The following is a 24,822-nucleotide window of genomic DNA, read 5'->3' as shown; positions in this document are numbered from 1 at the left end:
ACTCATTGGAAAAGACCCTAATGCTGGGAAGGATTGAGGACAGGAGGAGAAGGGGATGACAGAGGATCAGATGGTTGGATGGCATCACTGACTCGATGGACATGGGTTTGGGTAAACTCTGGGAGTTGGTGGTAGACAGGGAGGCCTGGTGTGCTGCAGTTCATGGGGTTGCAAAGAGTCAGACACGACTGAGCGACTGAACTGAACTGAATTGTATTTCCATACAAATTGTGAAATTTTCTGTTCTAGTTCCGTGAAAATACCATTGATATTTTGATAGGGATTGCATTGGATCTGTAAATTGCTCTGTGTAGTATTGTCATTTTCACAGTATTAATTCTCCAATCCAAGAACATGGTATATCTCTGCATCTGTTGTGTCATCTTTGATTTCTTTCATCAGCTTCTTACAATTTTTTACATACAGGTCTTTTGTCTCTTTAAGTAGGTTTATTCCTAGGTATTTTATTCTTTTTGTTCAATGGTGAATGGGATTGTTTCCCTAATTTCTCTTTCTGGTTTTTCATTGGTAGTGTATAGAAATGCAAGGGATATCAGTGTATTAATTTTGTGTCTTGTGACTTTAGTATGTTCATTGATTAGCTCTAGTAATTTTCTTGTGACATCTTTACGGTTTTCTATGTAAAGAATCATGTCATCTGCAAACAATGAGACTTCTCCTATGTCTTTTTCAGTCTGGATTCCTTTTATTTGTTTTTTTCCTCTGATTGCTACGGCTAAGACGTCTAAAACTTTCAGTTTTTCACCATTAAGAATAATGTTTGCTGTAGGTTTGTCACATATGGACTTTATTATTTTGAGGTATGTTCCATCTATGCCTATTTTCTGGAGAGTATTTTTTTTTTTTTTTTTTTTTATAAATGGGTGTTGAATTTTGTTGAAAGCTTGCTGTGAATCTGTTGAGATGATCATGCAGGTTTTTTTCCCTAACAATATGTTAATAGGGTATATCACATTGATTGATTTGTGATACTGAAGAATCCTTGCCTCCCTGGAATAAACGCCCCTTGATCATGATATATGAACCTTTTAATGTGTTGTTGGATTCTGTTTTCTAGAATTTTGCTGAGGATTTGTACATCGAATTTGTCCATGATATTGGCCTTTAATTTTCTTTTCTTGTGGCAGCTTTGTCTAGTTTTGGTATGAGGTTGATGGTGGCCTTGTAGAACGAGTTCTAGAAGAGTTTGAGCAAGATTAAGTGTTAGCTCTTCTCTGAATTTTTGGTAGAATTCACCTGTGAAGCCATCTGGCCATGAGCTTTTGTTTGTTGGAAGATTTTTGGTTACAGTTTCAGTTTCTATGTCTGTAATTGGTCTGTTCGTATTTTCTATTTCTTCTGTTTCAGTCTTGGAAGGTTATACTTTTCTAAGAATATGTCCATATCTTCCTGGTTGTTTATTTTATTACCATATATTTGCTCGTAGTAATCTCCATGATTAATTTCTGCACTGCCTGTTGTAACTTCTCCTTTTTCATTTCTAATTCTATTGATTTGAGTCTTCTCCCTTTTCTTCTTAATGAGTTTGGCTAATGGTTTGTCAATTTTTTTAATCATTTAAAGAACCAGCTTTTAGTTTTATTGCTCGTTGTTTTTGTCACCTTCATTTCTTTTTCATTTATTTCTGGTCCGATCTTCATGATTTCTTTCCTCCTACTAACTTTGGGGTATTTTTTTGTTCTTTTTCTAGTTGCTTTAGGTGTAGGGTTGAGTAGTTTATTTGAATTTTCTCTTGTTTCTTGAGATAGGATTGTATTGCTATAAACTTCCCTCTTAGCACAGCTTTTACTGCCTCCCATAGGTTTTGAGTTGTCACGTTTTCATTGTCATTTGCTTCTAAGTATTTTTTGATCTTCTCTTTGGATGTCTTCAGTGACCTCTTCATTACTCAGAAGCATTTTGTTTAGCCTACATTTGTTTGTGATTTTTATAGTTTTTTTTCCCTTTGTAGTTCACATCTAATTTTACAGCATTGTGGTCAAAAAGATCTTGAGATGATTTCAGTTTTTAAAATTTACCAAAGCTTGATTTGTGACCCAAGATGTGATCTATCCTGGAGAATGTTCAGGAAAAAAGTGAGAAAAAAGTGAAATCTACTGTTTTTCGATGAAGTGCCCTGTGGATATCAATTAGGTCCAACTAGTCCAATATATCATTTAAAGCTCGTGTTTCCTTATTAAGTTTCTATCTAGATGGTCTGTCCATTGGTGTGAGTGGTTAAAGCCTCCCACTATTATTGAGTTACTGTCAATTTCCCCTTTGATAGTTAGCTTTTGCCTATGTATTGCAGTGCTTCAATGTTGGGTGGATATATATTTATAATCGTTATATCTTGTTCTTGGATTGAACCTTTGATCATGATATGGTGTCCTTCCTTGTCTCATGTAATGGTGTGTGTTTTAAAGCCCATTTTATCTGATATGAATGTTGTTATTCCCACTTTATTTTGTTTTCAATTTGCATGGAATATCTTTTTCCAGCCCCTCACTTTCAGTCTGTATGTGTCTCTAGGTCTGAGGTTATTCTCTTGTGAACAGCATATATAAGGGTCTTGTTTTTGTGTCCATTCAGCTAATCTGTGTGTTTTGTTTGAAGCATTTAATCCATTTACATTTATGGTAATTATTGATATATATGATCCTGTTACCGTTCACTTTTTTCTTTTGGGTTTGTTTCTGTAGGGCTTTTCTTTGTCTTGTGCTTCCTATCTAGAGAAGTTCTCTTACCATTTGTTAAAGCTGGTTTGGTGGTGCTGAATTCTCTTCACTTTTGCTTCTGTAAAGCTTTTGATATCTCCTTTGGATCTGATGAGAATCTTGCTGGATAGAGTAATGTTGGTTGTGGGTTTTTCCCCTTTCATCACTTTAAAGTATATCCTGCTACTCCCTCTGACTTGTAGAGTTTCTGTTGAAAGATCAGCTGTTAGCCTTACAGGGATCCCCTTGTATGTTATTTATTGCTTTTTCCTTGCTGCTTTTATTATTTTTTCATTGTGTTTAATTTTCATTAGTTTGACTAATATGTGTCCTGGTGTGTTTCTCCTTGGGTTTATCCTTTATGAGATTCCCTGGTCTCCTTGGACTTGGGTAGCTATTTGCTTTCCCATGTTGGGAAGTTTTTGACTATAATATTCTGAAATATTTTCTCATACCCTTTCTTTTTCTCTTCTTCTTCTGGGGTGCCTATAATTTGAATATTGGTGCACTAAATATTGTCCCAGAGTTCTCTGGAGTGTTGCTATTTCTTTAATTTTTTTCCTTTGTCCTATTCTGCTTCAGTTATTTCCACCATGCTATATTCAAGCTCACTTGTCTGTTCTTCTGCCTCAGTTATTCTGCTGTTGGTTCCCTCCAGAGTATTTTGAATCTCAGTTATTGTATTGTTCACTGTTGGCTTTCTATTCTTTATTTCTTCTAGGTCGTTGGTAAACATTTTTCATATATTCTAGATCTGTGTTCCATTCTATTTATCTGTGCATCCATTTTGTTACCAAGATTTTGGATATCTTTACTATCATTGCACTGAATTCTTTTTCAGGAAGACTACCTATTTTTCATTTGTTTGGTCTTGTGGGTTTTTACCATTTTCCTTTATCTGCTTCATGTTTCTCTTTCTTTTCATTTTGTCTAATTTATTGCTTTTGAGGTCGCCTTTTTGTAGGCTTGAAGGTAGTAGTTCCTCTCATTTGTCAGGGTTCCCTGCCATGGCTAGGGTTGGACCAGTGACTTGTCAAGTTTCCTAGTGTTGGGGGCCTGTGCCCGTGTTCTTGTTGTTGGTGGAACTGTGTTTTGTCTCCCCGAAGGGTAGTGCCATATCCAGTAGTGTGTTTTGGGGTTTCTCTGGGCTTGTTGTGGCTTTAGGCAGCCTGTCTGATCATGGGCAAGTGTGTGTTCCTATTTTGCTGAAGGTTTTGCTTGAGGTGTCTGGTATTGAAGATTGCTTGCTTTTGGGTAAGGTTTGGTCTTAGTGTTGAGAGACCTTTGGAAGAGCTCTTGCTGATTAATGTTCCATGGTTGGAAGGTCTCTTGGTCCTGAGTCCTGAACTCGGGTCTCCCATCTCAGGGGTTAAGGCCCAACCCCTTAATGCAGCTCCAAAATGTCACAGGCCACACAGCACAGAACACAAAACCCCAAGACTAATGGTTAAACCACAGCCAAGAACACCCAAAGAAACTCACACACTTAGATTGAGAACAGAGCAAGAAAAAAGAAATGAAAAGAAAAAGAGAAAAACAGGAGTCGAAAATGAAGAAAGTAATCAAGTCATTAAACAAATCCAAGTGTGAAAATCAGTGCTAAAAACTAGACTAGCACAGTGGGGAAGGAAATGGCAACCCACTCCAGTATTCTTGTCTGGAGGATCCCAGTGACAGAGGAGCCTGGTGGGCTGCCGTCTATGGGGCTGTACAGGGTCAGACACGACTGAAGTGACTTAGCAGCAGCAGACTAGCACAAATACAAAGTAAAAAACATGGAAAAAATGTAATATAACTAGAGAGTACTGTAAAAACAGGAAAAAATAGAATGAATTCATTTAAAAATAAGATGTTTTAATGAATTCATTTAAAAATAAGATGTTTTAACAAAGGCAAAAGTAGTTCATAAAAAATAACAATTAAAGGTTTAATAAAGAAAGAACATCATTAGAACAATATGAAAAAGAAAAAATATATAGAGTGATAGCTGGAAGAATGTTGTACTAATTCCTTATTTTCCTCTTCACACAGTGTGCTATAGTCCATCTACCTACTCAGAAAGTCTTCCAGCATTTCTGGAAAGGTCTTTGGACCTGTTGTGGGCAGTGTAATGTCAGCTCAGGCTCAGATTTTGCCTTACTCAGTAGTTGCTTTACTTGTTCCCAGAGTCCACAGTTGCCCCTAAAGTCCACAACTTTGGGCTGATTGTGGGGATTTAATCTGCTGCACCTGCAGCTGTAAGAGCTGTTTTCCCTTCTCTCTGTTGCTCACACGGCCCCTGGTTCTCTGTTCTGGTTTAGGCCCTGCCTCTGCTTGTAGGCCTCCCTCTAATGTCTGTTTTCCACCTAGATATGAGGGGACAAAAATAGCAGCTTATTAGGGCTCACCTGTTCAGTTGGACTGGGGAAAGGGAGGGGTACGGCAGACACATTTGGGGTGTGTGGGGAGTGCCCACTGAGGCTGAGATCTGCAGGAAGTCACCACACTCTAAGGAAGGTCATGCACTTCCCCAGGGGAATTGGCCTCAGGTTGTGGGTCTCTAGGCAGAGCCCAGTTGCTCAGGCCTCCAGGAAGGTGTGGGCAGTGACCTGTGCCCACTCACAGGTTGGTGGCAGTTGGAACCCCTGGGGTTGAGACCATAGTGGCCTCCTGTCCACCGCCTCTGGCCCCCACACTGGCCTGGCAGCAGTCAAGTATCCCGTGTTTCCCCCTCTGGTATCACAAACTGCAGTTGCGTCTATTTCTGCATCTGGCTCTCCTGCCAGACTTTCTGTTTCTGGAGTCACTGACCGCTGCTGTCTCCTTTTCCCTCTGGCACTTGTGAAGATGGGGTCCTGCATTCCATGAGCATGGGGAGTTAGAGCTTTCCTGCAGCAGTGATCTCTTGTCTCTCTGGCAGGCCCAGTCTTTTCCCTGAATTCCCTTAGCTGTATCATACTAACCTCCTCATCTTCATGGTAGTCAACCTCAGTCCTCTCCCTGGAGTCCGACCGCCAAAGCCTGAACCTTGATACCCAGCCTCCACTCACTGTGGAGGCATTCAGGCCACTTCTTGACTGGGAAGGGCAGTTTGGCAAGATCTCTGTGGTGAATTATCTCGGTTTTGCCTCCTGAGCACCTGTTGCTGGATTCCCCTCTGAGAGTCCAAAGGTCCCCCTGACCCATCCCATGAGGGGTTTCCGAGTGTGGGAACTTTTCCTCCTTTATGACTCCCTCCACAGGGTGCTGGTCCCCATCTCAAAATCCTTTGTCTCTTTCTTTATCTTTATCCTTTGCTGTATCTCATTCTTCTCTTAACTCAAAGATAAGATTGACTTATCTTTTTGGAAGTCTGTCTTCTGCTAGTGTTCAGAAGTTGTTCTGTAGAAGTTGTTCCACATGCACATGAATTTTTGATGAGTTTGTTGGGGGAAAGGTGATCCCCCATCTTACTCGTCTGCCATTTGAAGGTCTCCTGGACATTAATATTCTTAAACACTTGCCTACCTGTCCTGAGCCCCAACTGCTTCCATTCTGGGCCACATGTTCCTTCCAGGCCTGTAGTTTTATTTCTAAAGAAATTCTTTCTGCTTGAAGTTTAAATGTCATATGAAGTTAGTATGTCATTTTTGTAACATTGATTACCTGACCTAATATATGTCTGATTTTTTTAAATGTGTAATGAGAACAGACTTGCTCTAAGGTCTGTTTTTCTTTGTTTGCTTCTATGTCTTTGTTCTTTGCGACAAGCTAAATTTGTGTGACTTTTCTGGCCTTAATAGTTATCAATGATTTAACCTTCTGTTTGTACTCATTTAAATCATTTGTACACATAAAGATTTTGATTTTGATAATTATAATTAAGCAACCAGTAGTAACACTTCACATCAAAAATTTTAATTTCAAAATCAGTTTGCCTTAACTAATCTTTATATTCTTTTTATTATTTTACCATGGTGTCATACATTATAATAGCTATCTAGGGAATATAAAAGAAATGAGACAGACCTTGTTTTTGTTGTTGTTTAATTTAATTGGAGGCTAATTACAATATTGCAGTAGTTTTTGCCATACATTCACATGAATCAGCCATGGGTGTACATGTGTCCCCCATCCTGAACCCCTCTCCCACCTCCCTCCCCATCCCATCCCTCTGGGTCATCCCAGTGCACCGGCCCTGAGCACCCTGTCTCATACATCGAACCTGGACTGGCAATCTGTTTCACATATGATAATATACATGTTTCAATGCTATTTTCTCAAATCATCCCACCCTTGGCTTTTCCCACAGAGTTCAAAAGTCTGTTCTTTACATCTGTGTCTGTTTTGCTGGACAGACCTTGTTTTGAGGGATTAGAAACACAGTATGATTATTGTTAATAGCAATTCACATGTAAATTTATAGTCTTTTCTTGCTAAATTTTTATAGTTTAATCAGTAAACAGTATGGACACAAGTGGAATGTTGGAGGTGCCAGGAACTGGTACTTGTTTTTCAAGTGACACCCAAATATGATGGCCATGATCTCTTTATTTGTGTTTATATATGTACTCATTTATGTTATGCTTTATTTATTATTTGCCTATTGTGACTACAATATTACATAGTGACAATAGAATTGAATTTTTCAAACTTTTATACCCAGACATGGAGCTAGTTCTCTTACAGAGCCAAAGAAATTGATCCTAAATATAAAGTTAAATAATTTTGGCTAACTTGAAGTAAAATACAAAGAATACACTTATTTTGAAAGGAAAAATCAGTTGTTAGTAGCACAGGCTTCCCCCATGAAGCTTTTACTTAAAGAATTTCTTCTGTTTTAACTCCGTTATTGTTAGACCCCAAATTGGCTACGCATCAGAATTATCTGAAGAGCTTTATAATAAACAGAGACTCCATTCCAGGACAGTTGTATCAGGAATTCAGAGAGTATGATTCTAAGAATCATTGTTTTTTAAAAATCCCCAATTGTTGTCATTTTGGGGGATCACTGAGAGTTATCATGGAAGTATTTGGCTTGAATGATTTCAAATAATATTTAGGGCTTTGGGGTTCATGTAGCAGTATGGAATCCACTTAGACCCATACCTCCCTGTCTTGTCTCCTAAAACTGTACAATATAAGAAGAATACTTGAACCATTCAAAATTTATCTCTTTAGCAAAATATGAGATAGAGAATATACACAAATAATACAGGATTAAAAACAAATAGCGTCCAGAATGACTATGGAAAGAGCATTGGTAGAGCAGGGGAAGAAAGACAAAGGATCCAGGAGTGGCAAAATCTGTCCTATGACTCCCCACAAGTGATTATTCCCAGCAGGAGTGAGACAGACCCTGAGGGGAAGCTTAGAGGGCACATCTATGTGAAAAGTGGGCAGGTAATGCTGGACAAAGCAGAGAAGAAAGGTATCTGGTTATATGGGGAACATAGGCTTTATAGACTTTCTAACAAAGCACTATTCTGAAAAAGAGGATTAACTTAGAAAGCAGAAGCCGCATTCCTGGTGACACTGCTAATGTGTAGGAAGGAGGGAAACATCAATGGTAGGTGCCTTCTGAAACAAAAAAGATGAGAGTCAAAGGAAAGCTGGCCACCAAAAGTCATCATTTATTATGTAAACTGTTCCTCACCTAAAAAGAAGAAGATGCCTTTCAAATGAAAGCCACTCTTACCATCTTCCTCTTCTAGAGAATCTTCCTATTAATATTTGATCCAGAAAAATACACCTGTTTCAAATTTAAGAAAAAGATCAATTATTTACATGATATTAGAAAAAATAAAAAAGAAAATCAGAGTTTGTCAGCAGAAGAAAACATAGCAAGACATTTCTACTACAAGATGGAGAAAAAGTGCAGCACTTTTCAGCATTAATTTTGTAACTTAATTATGCAATATATTCACAGTGCAGAAATAGTGGAACTCTGAGGAGAGATGGTAAGGCAGTAAGATGATGTAAAATGAGAATTGACAGAACTCAAAAAAGAAATTCAAGGAAACGACAAAATCATGTCAGAAACGAGGACCAAACTGCAAGGAGTTGAAGAAAGAAATGAAAATATAGGAATACATAAAAGGAAAAATAAAACAAGAAAAAAATTACATCAAAGGAAAACTTGCAGTTTCTGCCTGACATGTAAGGAGTTACTAATAAAAGTCACCACTTTGTCCTAAAAAGTTAAAAACTGAACAGACTGAAAAGTCAACAACTTTTCTATTTGTCATGTAATCCCAGTTTTCTGGATCCATCAGAAAGTTGGGGTTACATGACAAATAGCTACACCTAAAATAGGAGCAATATTCAGGGAGATTCAGAAAATCACAATTTACTAGAGCAGAGACCTACAAAGGGAAATCACCACAGGAACCTAAACTGTAATTGATTAATGCTGGAAACTCACTGTAGGCAAATATGGGAAAGAAAAAAACTCCAGGAGGACCCAGTCATAGGGAGGCTTCCACACTTTTGTGATGTTAACTTCAGCAGTTATCCCAGGTCCTCGCTGTGAATATTGGAAAAAATCCCTGCATGCTTCTCGTGGGGTTGAGGGGCAAAGGAACCATTTTAAAATATTCAGAGCATTCTGTTCTTAACAAGGCCAGCCTTCAGGAGAAATTATTTTACCAGAGCCTAACCTACTGGATCAGAAGCTAAGCTACCTGGGGAAAGTGTAATAGCCGACTCCAGCTCCCTCTGGCATCCTGTTCAACCTAAGGGGAGAAAGACACTGAGGCGTACTAATGGAGTTCATGGTCCAGGGGCACATGTTCACTGGAACACTGAGACCTGCTCATAGGACCATAGAATGCCTCCACTCCTGCACTCCTGACCACTCCATTACTGCAGGACTATTTGCTGCAGTTTCTTTTACCTAGTACTTTGTCTACCTTTCAACAGAAAAATTGCTAGACATACTGAAAGGCAAAAACAAGCCAGTTTGAGGTGACTAAACAAACGTCAGGACCAGAACGAGATATGGAAGGAATGTTGGAATTACTGGACCAGGAATTTTTAAATACTATGATGATATGCTAAGGATTTTAATGAAAGGTAGACAACTTGAAGGAACCCATGGATAATGTAAGCAGAGAGGTGTAAATTCTAAGAATTGAACATAAATGCTAGAAATCAAATACACGGTAACAGATAAAGAATTCTCTACTAGACACAGCTAAGGAGAGAATCCTTAGCTTAAAGATACAGCAGAAGAAATTTACAAAACTGAAAAAAAAGAAAACAGAATATTCAAGAAATGGGAAACAACGACAAAAGGTTTAACATTTGTGAAATGGGAATACCAGAAAGAAAAGAAACGGAGAAAGGATCAGAAGCAATATTTGAAGCAATAATGACTAAGAATTTTTCCAAATTAATATGCACTAAACCACAGGTCTAGGAAGCTCAGAGAATACCAAACAGGATAAATACCAAAAACAAAGAACAAAAACCTGCATCTAGGCATTTAATATCCAAACTTCACAAAACCAAAGGTAAAAAAATCTTGAAAGAGATACATGCATCCCAGTGTTCATCACAGCGCTACTTATAATAGCCAGGACATGGAATCAACCTAAATGTCCACAACAGAGGGGTGGATAAAGAAGACTTGGGGCATATCTGGGCTTCCTTGGTAGCTCAGACAGTAAAAGAATCTGCCTGTGATGTGGGAGACCCAGGTTTGATCCCTGGGTCAGGAAAATCACCTGGAGAAGGGAGTGACTGCCCATTCCAGTATTCTTGCCTGGAGAATTCTATGGACAGACGAGCCTGGAGGCAGTATACAATGTAATTTACTCAGAAAAAGAACGAAATAATGCCATTTGCAGCAACATATGGACCTAGAGATTGTCATACTGAGTGAAGTAAGTCAGACAGAAAAAGACAAATACTGTATATCTCTTACATGTGGAATCTTAGAAAAGGGTACAAGTGCACTTATTTATGAAATAGAAATAGAGTCACAGATGTAGAAAACAAACTTACTAGTGGGGAAAGCAGGGAGCAAAAGATAATTTGGGATTGATACATACACACTAGTATATGTAAAACAGATAACTAATAACAACCTCCTGTATAGCACAGGGCTTCCCTGCTGGCTCAGTGGTAAAGCATCCCTCTGCCAACGAAGAAGATGCGGGTTCAATCCCTGGGTCAGGAAGATCCCCTGAAAAAGAAAATGGCAATCCACTGCACCATTCTTGCCTGGGAAATCCCATGGACAGAGGAGCCTAGCAGGCCACAGTCCATGGGGTCACAAAGAGTTGGACACAACTGAGCAACTGAGCACACATATAGTACACACACACAAGTTGCTCAGTCGTGTCCGACTCTTTGCGACCCCATGGATTGTAGCCCATCAGGCTCCTCAGTCCATGGGATTTTCCAGGCATGAATGCTAGAGTGGGTTGCTGTTTCCTTCTCCAGGAAACCCTATTCAATACTCTGTAAAGACCTAAATGGGAAAAGAATTGAAAAATGACTGGATATATGCATTTGTATAACTGATTCACTTTGCTTTACACCTGAAACAAACACAACACTGTGAATCAACTATACTCCAATAATATATATTTTTTAAACTCTTGGAAGAACATAAAGGAAAAAACTGCCCTATTATAGAGAAGCAAGGATCAGAATTACACCAGACTTCTTTTCGGCAACAATGTAAGCAAGGTAAGAGTGGAGTGAAATATTTCAAGTGTTGAGAGTTAAAAAAAAAAAAATCCTAGAATTTTGTACCCTTTCAAATTATCCTTAAAAGTGAAGGAGGTGTAAAAACTTTCTCAAACAAAAATCAAGGAAATTTGTTGCCATTTGACTTCATTTTCAAGAAATGATAAACCAAGTCTTTGTGAGAAGGAAGATGGTATTAGTTAGCTACTTGTTGCTGTGCTTAGTCACTCAGATTTGTCTGACTCTTTGAGACCCTGTGGACTTCTTTGTCCATAGGGATTCTCCAGGCACGAATACTGGAGTGGGTTGCCGTGCCCTCCTTTGGGAGATCTTCCCAAGTCAGGGACCGAACCCAGGTCTCCCTCATTGGAGGCGGATTCTTTACCATCTGAGTCACCAGCAGTTACTAAAATAAGGAAGAGCTTTAGTGTATGAATAAGTGAAGGTGAAATAAAAATTTTTATTTTTCTTATTCTCAAATGATCTAGCAGATCAAATTATTAGATTGGTGCAAAAGTAATTGCAGTTGGAGCAAAAGTAATTGAGGTTCAAAAGTAATTGTGGTTGACTTTTGCATCAATTAACTGCAATTATTTTTGAACCAAGCACTTTTGAACCCTGCTTTTTTGCACAAACTGCAGTTACTTTTGCACCAACTTAATATATATTCAAATAACAGCAATGAATATATTTGTTACATAAGCATATATGTATGTTTATATATACGCACATATATATGTTTATATGCACATATATATATTTTATATATATATATATGATTATATATATGTTGTTGTGTCCAGCTCTTTGTGACCCAGTGGACTGCAGCACGCCAGCCTCCTTTGTCCTCCACTATCTCCTGGAGTTTGCTCAGATTCATGTCCATTGAGTCAGTGGTACTATCTAACCATCTCGTTCTCTGCTGCCCCCCCTCCTTTTGCCTTCAACCTTTCCCAGAATCAGTCATTTCCAATGAGTCATTTGTGTCAGGTGGCCAAAGTATTGGAGCTTCAGCATCAGTCCTTGCTATGAATATTGAGAATTGATTTGCTTTAGGATTGACAGGTTTGATTTCCTTGCAGTCCAGGGGACTCCCGTGAGTCTTCTCTAGCACCACAGTTTGAAAGCATTGATTATTGATTCTTCAGTGCTCAACGTTCTTTATGGTCCAACTCTCATGTCTGTACATGACTGCTGGAAAAACCATAGCTTTAACTATACGGACCTTTGTCAGCAAAATGATGCCTCTGCTTTTTAATATGTTGCCTAGGTTTGTCATAGCTTTCCTTCAAAGGAGCAAGTACCTCCTGCAGTCACTGTTCACACTGGTGATTTTGGAGCCCAAGAAAATAAAATCTGTCACTGCTTTCACTTTCCCCCCTTCTATTTGCCATGAAGTGTTGGGACCAGATGCCATGAGTTTAGTTTTTTTAATATTGAGTTCCAAGCCAGTGTTTTCACTCTCTCACCCTTATCAAGAAGCTCTTCAGTTCCTCTATACTTTATGCCAGTGGAGTGGGATCATCTGCACATCTGAGGTTGTTGATATTTCTCCCAGCAGTCTTGGTTCTAGCTTATCATTCTTCCAGTCTGGCATTTCACGTGATGTACTCTGCATATAAGTTAAGTAAGCAAGGTGACAATGTACAGCCTTGTTGTCCTCCTTTCCCAATTTTGAACCAGTTTTCCATGTTCAGTTCTAACTGTTGCTTATTAATCTACAAGAAGTGAGACAGGAGACAGGTAAGGAGGTCCCATCTCTAAGAATTTTCCAGTTTTTTGTGATCCATACAAAGTCTTTAGTTTAGTTAATGAAGCAGAAGTAGATGTTTTTCTGGAATTCCCTTGCTTTCTCCATGAGCCAGTGAATGCTGGCAATTTGCTCTGTGGTTCCTCTGCCTTTTCTAAACCCATCTTGAACATCTGGAAGTTCTCAATTCATGTATTTCTGAAGCCTAACTTTAAGAATTTTGAGCATGACCGTACTACCATGTATATGTTATGTATAAGTAAAATGAACAATAGTAAGATACAACAGAAAGAAAGATGAATTTAGGAACAATTTGTTATTATAAGATACTTGCTCTACCCAAGAAGTGTTATAGTGATATTTGAAAGTGGAGTGGAATTAAATTGAAAACAAAATAACATCGTAAAATACAGAGAAAGCATTTGGCAAAATCCAGTGCCTATTTGTGATTTAAACATCTCAGTGAACTAGGAATAGAGGGGAACATCCTCAACTTGGTTAAGAACATCACAAAAAAACTATGTCATATTTAATGGTAAATATTTAAACTTACCTGCTAAGATCAGCAACATGGTAAAAATGTTGCTCACTACTGCTTTCCGCATCATACTTGAAATTGTAGCTGATATAATAAGACAAAAAAAGGAAATAAAAGGTATGCAAATTTGGAAGGAAGAAATAAAACTGCCTTTGCAGATGTCATAGCCATTCTAAGTAGAAAATCAGAATCAACAACAAAAAAATTTTTGTAACTAATAAGTAATTAGAGAAAAGTTGAGGGATATGAAGTAAGTTTACGAATTGTTTTTTTATATACCAGCAATGAATACGTGAAATTTAAAGAACACAATACCGTTTACATTAGCATCCCCCCAAAATACTGAGGTACAAATCTATCAAAATATATACAAAAATCTGTGAGAGGTAAACTACAAAGCTCTTCATTAAAGATAGCAAAAGGAGAACTAAAGTGAGATATTTCATGTTCTTGGATAGGAAGACTCAATATTGTCAAGATGTCATTTCTTCCCAGTTTGATCTATAGATACAGTGCAGTCCCAATCAAAATTCCAACAAGTTATTTTGTGAATATCAACAAACTGATTCTAAAGTTTATATAGAGAGGAAAGAAACTCAGAATATTCCACTCAATATTGAAGGAAAAGAACAGATGGAGAACTAACACTATCTAACTTTAAGATTTATAAGACTTTTAAGACTATAAGACTCATAAGCTGCAATAATCAACCAGTGTAGTCCTGGTGAAAGAACAGACGAGAGCCCAGACATACAGCCACAGAAATATAGTTAGCAATATTTAACACAGGATCAAAGGCAATGCAGTGTAGCAAAGATGGTCATTTCAACAAATGGTTCTAGAGCACCTGGGCATCCACATGCCACAGAATGAATCTAGATACTTTAAAAAGAATTAGCAAAAGAAAAAAAATTAGCAAAATAGATTATGGACTTGAACATAAAATACAAGACTCCTCAAGATAACACAGAAGAAAACCTAGATGGCCTTTGGTGTGGAACTGACTTTTTACATACAACACTGAAGATGTAGTCTGTGAAAGAAACACAGCCAAAACCCTGGGAATATTGTAGGTTCAGTTCTAGACTACCACAGTAAAGCAAGTTTCACAATAAAATGAGTCATATAAATTTTTGGTTTCTCAGTGCATATAAAAGTTATGTTTAGTCTGTTAAGTTTGTAACAGTATCATGTCCAAAAAAACCCCCAGCAATGTACATACCTTAATTTTAAAATATTGGTAAAAAAAATGCTAACATAAGCATTCAGTGAGTCTTTATCCTTTTGTTGGTATTGTGAGAATTTGAAATATTGTGAGATTGCCAAAATGTGATACTGGGAAACAACATGAGCAAATCCTATTGGGAAAATAACTCTAACAGACTTACTCAATTCAGAGTGCCACAAAGCTTTAATTTGAAAAAAGAGAGAGAGAGACAGTGAGAGAGATCCCTGTAAATGATAAGGCTTTTTAAAAAGCTACTGTGTGAAAAACAATGAGAAGATAAGCCACTGACCAGGAAAAAGTCCTATGGCTGATTCATGATGAGGTTTGACAGAAAACAACAAAATTCTGTAAAGCAATTATCCTTCAATTAAAAAAATAAATAAATTTTTAAAAAATTGCAAAGGACATACCTGATTAAGGATTTTTACCAAGCATAAACAAAAAAAACTCTTAAAACCCAATAATAAGGAAATGAACAACCCTCTTATAGAATAGACAGAATGCATGAGCAGACACCTCACCCAAAAAGATACACAGATGGCAAGTAAACCATATGAAAACATATGAAAAGATGTTCAACATCTCATGTCATTGGGGAATTGCCAAATTTCAAAACACTGACAGTACCAAATGCTGGTGACAGTGTGGAACAACCAGAACTCTGATTTAATGCTAGTGGAGATGCAAAATAGTCAGCCATACTAGAAGATGGTTTGGCAATTTTTTACAAAGCTAAACATGGCTCTTACTATACGTTCCAGTAATTGTGCTCTTTATTACCCACCAAAAAGCTGCACATGAGTGTTTATAGCAAACCATATTCATAGTTGCCCCAAGTTTGAAGTAGCCAAGATGTCTTTCAGTGAGTAAGGCGATAACTAAATGGTGCATCTAAACGATGAAGTGCCATCAGCATTAAAAGGAGTGTGCCAGAAAGAGACATGGAAGAAACTTAAACTTTCTACTTTTTCTAGAAGACACTTTGAAAAGGCTACCTACTATATGATTTCAATTATATGGTATTCTGGAAAATATGTAACTATGAAGACAGTAGAAGTGGTTACTGGTTTCAATGCATTTAGAGGTGGAGCACAGGTGAACAGGCAGAGCACAGAGGATATTCAGGACAGGGAAACTGCTCTGGATCATCTACAGTGGTGGATACATTTTGTTATACACTTGTCCCAACCCATAGAATGTATAACACCAAGAGCGTATGGCAGTATAAACAGTGGGCTTTTGGTGAAAATGATGCATCGGTGTCAGTTCATCAGTTGTGACACATGTACTATGTGGTGTGGGATGTCAGTAGTTGAGGAGGAGGTATGTGAGAGAAGTATCAACGGGGAGGAAATCACCTTGGTATTAAACCTCTAAGTGGCCACATTAAGAGGTTCACCAGCACCCTACAAGATTTTCAAGGATTTAAAAATGAAGATAAGATTTTAAATCCAGCTAGGTTACCACCCTCCAAACATATAAAGTATAACAAAAGATATAAGAAGAACCTAGAAAATATTTTTATTTAGAGCATTGCAGAGGACTCTGCTAGTGTAGTAGCTTACACACAATGGCTCATGGGCCAAATCTGGGATACAGCCTTTTCACGGGCCTGTTACCAAGAAGGGCTTTTATTTACATTCCTAGAATTTTGAAATAAAAGAATACCCAACAGAGACTGAATGTGGTCCTCAAGGCCTAACCTAGAGTTTATTATCTAGGTTTTTATGGGAAAAAAAAAATTTGCTGACTCCTATATTAGAAGACTAGCTAAGATACGATTCAAGGAAACATGGACATAAGCATAGAGTAACATTGATTAGGAACAGAATTTTGCAGATAGGAGAATAGGCATAGAAACATCAATAAAACTGGGAAAATTTAAAACAGGAAATTTTAGGAATAACATGACTACTTTTCAGTACATAAATTTATTTCACAATATAACTGAAATGGATAATTCTCTGAATACATAATCTACCAAACCTGACACTGGAAGAGATACAACATGTAAATAGATAAAATTCCAAATAAAAATTTGAGAATGTCATCAACTACCTGGCCAAAAACTTCACTGGGAAATTTTGCCAAACTTTAGTTAAAGAACAGGAAATCCCAAGGAGAATGACATAAAAATGCTGTAACATGAGTTCTGTACTGTTTCCCTCTTCCACCCAAAGAATACTGATTTTGATAATTGCACACAAATGAGAGCACCTTTCTGGGACCCAAGAGTCCAATGGAGGAGTTACACGATATCATTGAAGCAAAGAAAAAAATATAGAACTGAGATTGGACACATTGAAAAGGGTAAGAGGAAAATTCCCACATCACCTGTCACCTCGTCCTCAACAGCTCAGTGCCAAGAGAGACACGCTTGGCCTGTGATTTCTCCTGCAGAGGAAAGTGAGAACATGTGAGTGAGTGCCCAGCTTCCGCAACTCTGTGTGAAGCTATTGAGGACACCCACTTCTTTCTCACCCCTTTCAGAATACAGAGGTGATCTGCATACCTGAAGGGCAAGGAGAGGCTGAGAGCACAGCAGCCAGGGCTCAGAATTCAACAGGGGCACAGTTCCACTAACCACTTTGCAGACTCCATCAGGAAGCCTGTGCGTGAGTCACTGGGGACACCCGCTGTGGATCCCCCAAATTGGCCCATAACCATAACCTTGGGCCTCCAACATGCTGCATTCCACACTCAAACACTGACCCACCTTATGTGTGCCCCTGAGGGCAGTGTGTGCAACCTTTGTGGACATTCAGCATGGGCAGAAAGCTGGCTCAACCCAGCAGGATTGGGAGAAAGCATACACACTTGAGGAGCCCTCAACTACCCTAGGAAAAGCAAACATGAGACTCAGCACTCAGCCGGACTTTATGGAATTAGGAGAGGCATACAGTCTTAAGAATTCTCCCCTAACAGGGAACAAAAAGTATGGAACAGGCATATCCATAGAGACGTTCTGAGAAAGCCTGAGAATCCCTTGTAAAGCTGACCGAAGGCATTTCATTCCTGAAGGCTGTCAATAAAGACTGAAGGAGGTGACTGCATCTTCAGATGCTGAGACAGCAACTCACGACTTCAAGAAATATGAAAGATCAAGTAAACATAATACCACTTATACTTCAGAATTTTATAATAAAATAACTGTCCAGTAACCACTCCTAAAGAAATGGAGATTTATGGTTTCTCTGATAAAGAATTCAAATTAGTGTTTTTGAAGAAGCTCATGAACTACAAGAAAACGGAGAAAGACATTTTAATGAAATCAGGGAAACAATACATATAACAATACAAAACAATGCATAAACAACAGGAAAACAATACATCAGTTCAGTTCAGTTCAGTCGCTCAGTCGTGTCCGACTCTTTGTGACCCCATGAATCGCAGCACGCCAGGCCTCCCTGTCCAGCACCAACTCCTGGAGTTCACTCAGACTCACGTCCATCGAGTCAGTGATGCCATCCAGCCATCTCATCCTCTGTCGTCCCCTTCTGCTTCTCCCAGCATCAGAGTCTTTTCCAATGAGTCAACTCTTCGCATGAGGTGGCCAAAGTACTGGAGTTTCAGCTTTAGCATCATTCCTTCCAAAGAAATCCCAGGGCTGATCTCCTTCAGAATGGACTGGTTGGATCTCCTTGCAGTCCAAGGGACTCTCAAGAGTCTTCTCTAACACCACAGTTCAAAAGCATCAATTCTTCGGTGCTCAGCCTTCTTCACAGTCCAACTCTCACATCCATACATGACCACAGGAAAAACCATAGCCTTGACTAGACGGACCTTTGTTGGCAAAGTCATGTCTCTGCTTTTGAATATGCTGTCTAGGTTGGTCATACATAATAGAACCAAAAAGGAAGCCTAGAGCTGAAGAATACAAACAAAGGACATGACAACTGCAGCAGAAAGCAGCAGCAGTGGAATGAATCAACAAGAAATAAATAACCTATGAACTTTGAAGCAGGTCATTTGTAATTAACCAGTCAGAGGAGAAAAAAGTAAAAAGAATGAATAAAAGTAAAGAAAGCCTACATGAATTAAGGGATGTCATCAAGAAAACAACTAATATATTAGAGGAGTCACAGAAGGAAAAAGGGCGCAGGGGAAAGCAAAAGCTTATTTAAAGAAATAATTGCTGATAATTTTCAAAATCTGGGAAGAGAGATGGAAATTAAGAGTTCAAGATGTCTGTACTTTCCCAAAGAGATTCAAGTCAAAGAAGACTTTACTGAGACACATTATAATAAAACTGTCTAAAATGAAAGACAGAATTTCTGAAGCAGGAAACAAAAAACTACTTACATACAAGTTCAGTTCAGTCACTCAGTCGTGTCCGTCTCTTTGTGACCCCATGAACCGCAGCACGCCAGACCTCCCTGTCCATCACCAACTCCTGGAGTTCACCAAAACTTGTGTCCATTGAGTCGGTGATGCCATCAAACCATCTCATCCTCTCTCGTCCCCTTCTCCTCCTGCCCCCAATCTTTCCCAGCATCAGGGTCTTTTCCAGTGAGTCAGCTCTCCGCATCAGGTGGCCAAAGTATTGGAGTTTCAGCTTCACATCAGTCCCTCCATTGAACACCCAGGACTGATCTCCTTTAGGATGGACTGGTTGGATCTCCTTGCAGACCAAGGGACTCTCAAGAGTCTCCTCCAACACCACAGTTCAAAAGCATCAACTCTTCGGTGCTCAGCTTTCTTCACAGTCCAACTCTCACATCCATACATGACCACTGGAAAAATCATAGCCTTGATTAGATGGACCTTTGTTGGCAAAGTAATGTCTCTACTTTTTAATATGCTGTCTAGTTTGGTCATAACTTTCCTTCTAAGGAGTAAGTGTCTTAATTTCATGGCTGCAATCACCATCCACAGTGATTTTGGAGCCCCCAAAAATAAAGTCAGCCACTGTTTCCACTGTTTCTCCATCTATTTGCCATGAAGTGATGGGACCAGATGTCATAATCTTAGTTTTCTGCATGTTGAGCTTTAAGCCAACTTTTCCACTGTCCTCTTCACTTTCATCAAGAGGATTTTTAGTTCCTCTTCACTTTCTGCCATAAGGGTGGTGTCATCTGCATATCTGAGGTTATTGATATTTCTCCCAGCAATCTTGATTCCAGCTTGTGTTTCTTCCAGTCCAGTTTTTCTCATGATGTACTCTGCATATAAGTTAAATAAGCAGGGTGACAATATACAGCCTTGGTGTACTCCTTTTTCTATTTGGAAGCAGTCTGTTGGTCCATGTCCAGTTCTAACTGTTGTTTCCTGACCGGCATACAGGTGTCTCAAGAGGCAGGTCAGGTGGTCTGGTATTCCCATCTCTTTCAGAATTGTCCACAGTTTATTGTGATCCACACAGTCAAAGGCTTTGGCATAGTCAATAAAGCAGAAATAGATGTTTTTCTGGCACTCTCTTGCTTTTTCGATGATCCAGCGGATGTCGGCAATTTGATCTCTGGTTCCTCTGCCTTTTCTGAAACCAGCTTGAACATCTGAAAGTTCACGGTTCACGTATTGCTGAAGCCTGGCTTGGAGAATTTTGAGCATTACTTTACTAGCATGTGAGATGAGTGCAATTGTGTGGTAGTTTGAGCATTCTTTGGCATTGCCCTTCTTTGGGATTGGAATGAAAACTGACCTTTTCCAGTCCTGTGGCCACTGCTGAGTTTTCCAAATTTGGTGGCATATTGAGTGCAGCACTTACACAGCATCATCTTTTAGGGTTTGAAGTAGCTCAAGTGGAATTCCATCACTTCACATTCCAGGATTCTGGCTCTAGGTGAGAGATCACACTGTCGTATTATCTGGGTCGTGAAAATCTTTTTTGTACAGGTCTGCTATATATTCTTGCCACCTCTTCTTAATATCTTCTGCTTCTGTTAGGTCCACACCATTTCTGTCCTTTATTGAGCCCATCTTTGCATGAAATGTTCCCTTGGTATAATTTTCTTGACAAGATCTCCAGTCTTTCCTATTCTGTTGTTTTCCTTTATTTCTTTGCACTCATCACTGAGAAAGGCTTTCTTTCTCTCCTTGCTATTCTTTGGAACTCTGCATTCAGATGCTTATATCTTTCCTTTTCTCCTTTGCTTTTTGGTTCTGTTCTTTTTCAGCTATTTTAAGTCCTCTTCAGACAGCCATTTTGCTTTTTTGCATTTCTTTTTCTTGGGGATGATCTTGATCCCTCTCTCCTGCACAATGTCACGAACCTCCATCCATAGTTCATCAGGCACTCTATCTATCAAATCTAGTCCCTTAAATCTATTTCTCACTTCCAGTGTATAATCATAAGGGTTTTGATTTAGGTCATACCTGAATGGTCTAGTGGTTTTCCCTACTTTCTTCAATTTCAGTCTGAAGTTGGCAATAAGGAGTTCATGATCTGAGCCACAGTCAGCTCCCGGTCTTGTTTTTGCTGAGTGTATAGAGCTTCTCCATCTTTGGCTGCAAAGAATATAATCAGTCTGATTTTGGTGTTGACCATCTGGTGATGTCCATGTGTAGAGTCTTCTCTTGTGTTGTTGGCAGAGGCTGTTTTCTATGTCAGTGTGTTCTCTTGGCAGAACTCTATTAGCCTTTTCCCTGCTTCATTCTGTATTCCAAGGCCAAATTTGTTTGTTACTCCAGATATCTCTTGACTCCCTACCTTTGCATTCCAGTCCCCTATAGTGAAAAGGACATCTTTTGTCAATTGTACCTCCATAAAACTGGAGGAAATGAACAATAAACAGTAAAAGAGTCAGTGTTTTTGTTTTTTAAAGAACAGGGAATCTCAGTGCTACTCTTACACTGTTTCAGAGAACAGGAAAATAAGGAATACTTTTCATTGTTTTATGAAGCAAGGTTAACACTAGTGCCGAACCTGATGTAAAGATTTACTAAAAAGAAAAAAAATAAACATAGCTCAGTCTTACTTTTGATAGCTACAGTGTTAATTTGGCTTCTAAGAAAAGGTTTGTATGTTTTAGATTTTCATACTGAAGTATTCAGGGGAAGAATGTCATGATGACTTCTTTTTTTATACTTTGCCTGTCGTCATTTACTTTAAAATACTTAAGATTTGAATATATATAACCATAGATCTTTGGGTTCATAGGTTGGCCAGATCGTCATCCTATTTTTAGGGGTTTCTGAGTCAGTAAGGAAGTACTGGTGAACCTTTTATAGTGATTATTATATTTGAAATTTGTTGGTATTGAACTTGTTTTCTATATATTTATAATTTCAGTTTTTGAATACAGAAAACACACACTCGAAATCATAATTGAATCATATGGAAGGATCTTTTTAGGGCTTATTAATGTGCTCCTTTTCTATCTGTTTGACACAATGACTTATAAAAACAATGGATAATGATAAAAGGACTTTTCAAAAAATATATGTGGGTGTTAAGAGTTAATCTCAAAGGGAAGTAGGATATCTTGAATAGCAAAATTAAAGAAGAGAGAAGCTACCTATTTTGAGACATTTAAAAGAAAAGTAAAAAATAAAAATAGGATATCAGATAAAGAACAGAATATTAGTGAACCTCAATTCAAACATTAATAGATTTATTTTTGGCCTTTTGACCAGCATATCAGTTTTTTTAAATACTTTTTCCTGAGTATATTTTATTAGGTATATGTTTATACAGATTGATATATTATTTAGCCATCACATTGACTTCTTGAGCCCAGGAATGCGTGCCGCCTTAGAAGCCATATAGTTCATCCTCCTTCGATTTTCAGAAAAAGACACCTCTCTGGTTCCCTTGAGTAACCAGATCTGTTCTTTAATCTAACACAGGAAAGTTGGGTAGGTGACAGCTATGTCTTGTGAATTCACTACCTTAAACTTCATCATGTGGCTCTTCCATAAATGATGAGCTGGATAACTGGTTGGTTGGTCACTAAAGAAAATTGAAAAATTGTGAGAAATAGGTATTGGAAAGAAGAGGGTATAAAATTCAGAAAAGCAATCGTGTAATTTGGCATAAGATATAGGAGGAGGACATTATTATATGAGAATTAAGAAGAAGAGGACCCAAGTTCGCAAAGGAAAATAAGTACAACCTTGAGACAAATGAAAATTGAAGGGGAATGAATGGGAAGTCTTACATTTCCCCTTATCTAGGAGTTACTGAATCATTGTGTTAGAGCAATTGGCACCATTTAAACTTGTCTGAATTTATTTCTACCCTGGGTTTTTTTCCCCCTCATTTTTAAGAAACATATCATATGTGATTTTTTTAATGTTACCCCTTCAGAAGTGTAGACTTTGTGTAGGAGTTTCATGTAATTGTGAATTAATGTCCTGATGATAAAAAGGAAAGGCTATAATGCTTGTCTTTTTTTGTGGGGGTGGGGGACTATTCCAGGCATAGCCCTTTTGTACCTGCAGTTGTACCGGGTCACATGTGACCAGTCCTATTTGCTCCGATCCCTGGATTACGTAAAGAGAACACTTCGGAATCTGAATGGCCGAAGGGTCACTTTCCTCTGTGGAGATGCTGGGCCCCTGGCCGTTGGAGCTGTTGTTTATCATAAACTCAAAAGTGATTGTGAGTCCCAGGAATGCATCACAAAGTGAGTTTTTACTACTGGAAGTGCTTTCTCCAAATTCTCAGTATTGATGTTGAAAGAAACTCAAAAAATGAAAATGACTTTCTCTCTCTTTTTTTTTTTTTGCAATTTATCCAATGCAGTTTATTTACACTCTTTTTTTTTTAATTTTATTTTTTAACTTTACAATATTGTATTGGTTTTGCCATATATCAACATGAATCTGCCACAGGTATACACGTGTTCCCCATCCTGAACCCTCCTCTCTCCTCCCTCCCCATACCATCCCTCTGGGTTGTCCCAGTGCACCAGCCCCAAGCATCCAGTATCGTGCATCGAACCTGGACTGGCGACTCGTTTCATATATGATATTATACATGTTTCAGTGCTGTTCTCCTAAATCATCCCACCCTCTCTCTCTCCCACAGAGTCCTAAAGACTATTCTATACATCAGTGTCTCTTTTAATTCGCCTGCTCTTGCAAATAGTTCTCTCCAAGTAGAAAAAAGTTTGAAAATTAATCTTGAGCCTTCAATATTGGGATTGTTTGCTCCTTTTCTATCCAAGCATGTGTTTGTCTTAATTTGAGGGAAGAGAGTAAACATGTTTTTTCCTAAGTAATTTTTGGTTGCCCTCAGTGCATGAAAATTAACTTATAAGACTTAGATTCACTATAATAACTGAGTTATTCTTTGGTTCAGTTGTTATGAAATACAGAGAATGTAAGTTTTTATTGCATGTATTGGTTTATATTCTCTTTTGAATCAGAGCTCACTGCCATGGTCTAGTGAAGTGTCTGGCATGTGCTGGTCAGTTAATGTTAGTTAACCATGGGGTGACTCAAGCTAATTCTCAACCATTGGCTACATTTTAGTAAGATTTTTATTAAAATTTCTAATCACTTTCTTTTAATTCTGGGTTTCAAAACTGAGTATCTTCTCTTATATGTATATATTCCTATAAAGTTTAGATATATTAGTAAATGTAGAACTTTTGAACAGCAAGATGTGTTATTATTAATTTTGGTATCTGAGAGAGAAGCTTTTGTTTGGTTTTGTAGTGGAAGTTTTTGTTGTTTTCCGTCTTTTTTGATATTTTAAAAAATCATTTTTAAATGAAAAATAATAACGGATAATTCCTAAAGTTATAGGGTTACTTGCAGTTGCAGGAAGAGGTATTTTAGACATTCTCTGGGAAAACAGACTTTTTCTTGTTGGGTAGACTTTTGCAACTCCAGAGAACCATCGTCTGTCGAGATTCAGACCTTCCTGATGAGCTGCTTTATGGACGGGCAGGTTATCTGTACGCCTTACTCTACGTGAACACGGAGATAGGTCCAGGCGCTGTGTGTGAGTCAGCTATCAAAGAGGTACTGTGGGGCCGCGGGCTGG

The 24,822-nt window shown here is 38.4% G+C and overlaps 1 protein-coding gene across 2 annotated transcripts in view; it reads left to right on the top strand.

Annotated features, from left to right (window-relative positions):
* LANCL2 (LanC like glutathione S-transferase 2) overlaps nucleotides 1-24,822 on the top strand; it is an 84,153-nt gene that overhangs the window by 29,981 nt on the left and 29,350 nt on the right. For both annotated transcript variants that reach the window (XM_024982950.2, NM_001102256.2), the window contains 2 exon segments: nucleotides 23,248-23,455; nucleotides 24,653-24,800. In XM_024982950.2, the coding sequence (XP_024838718.1) occupies nucleotides 23,248-23,455; nucleotides 24,653-24,800 (356 nt within the window).

The sequence above is a fragment of the Bos taurus genome, chromosome 22 (genome assembly GCF_002263795.3).
Source record: "Bos taurus isolate L1 Dominette 01449 registration number 42190680 breed Hereford chromosome 22, ARS-UCD2.0, whole genome shotgun sequence".
Lineage (NCBI taxonomy): Eukaryota > Metazoa > Chordata > Mammalia > Artiodactyla > Bovidae > Bos > Bos taurus.
The sequence above is the reverse complement of the archived record's forward strand: the minus strand, read 5'-3'. Positions and strand labels throughout refer to the sequence as shown.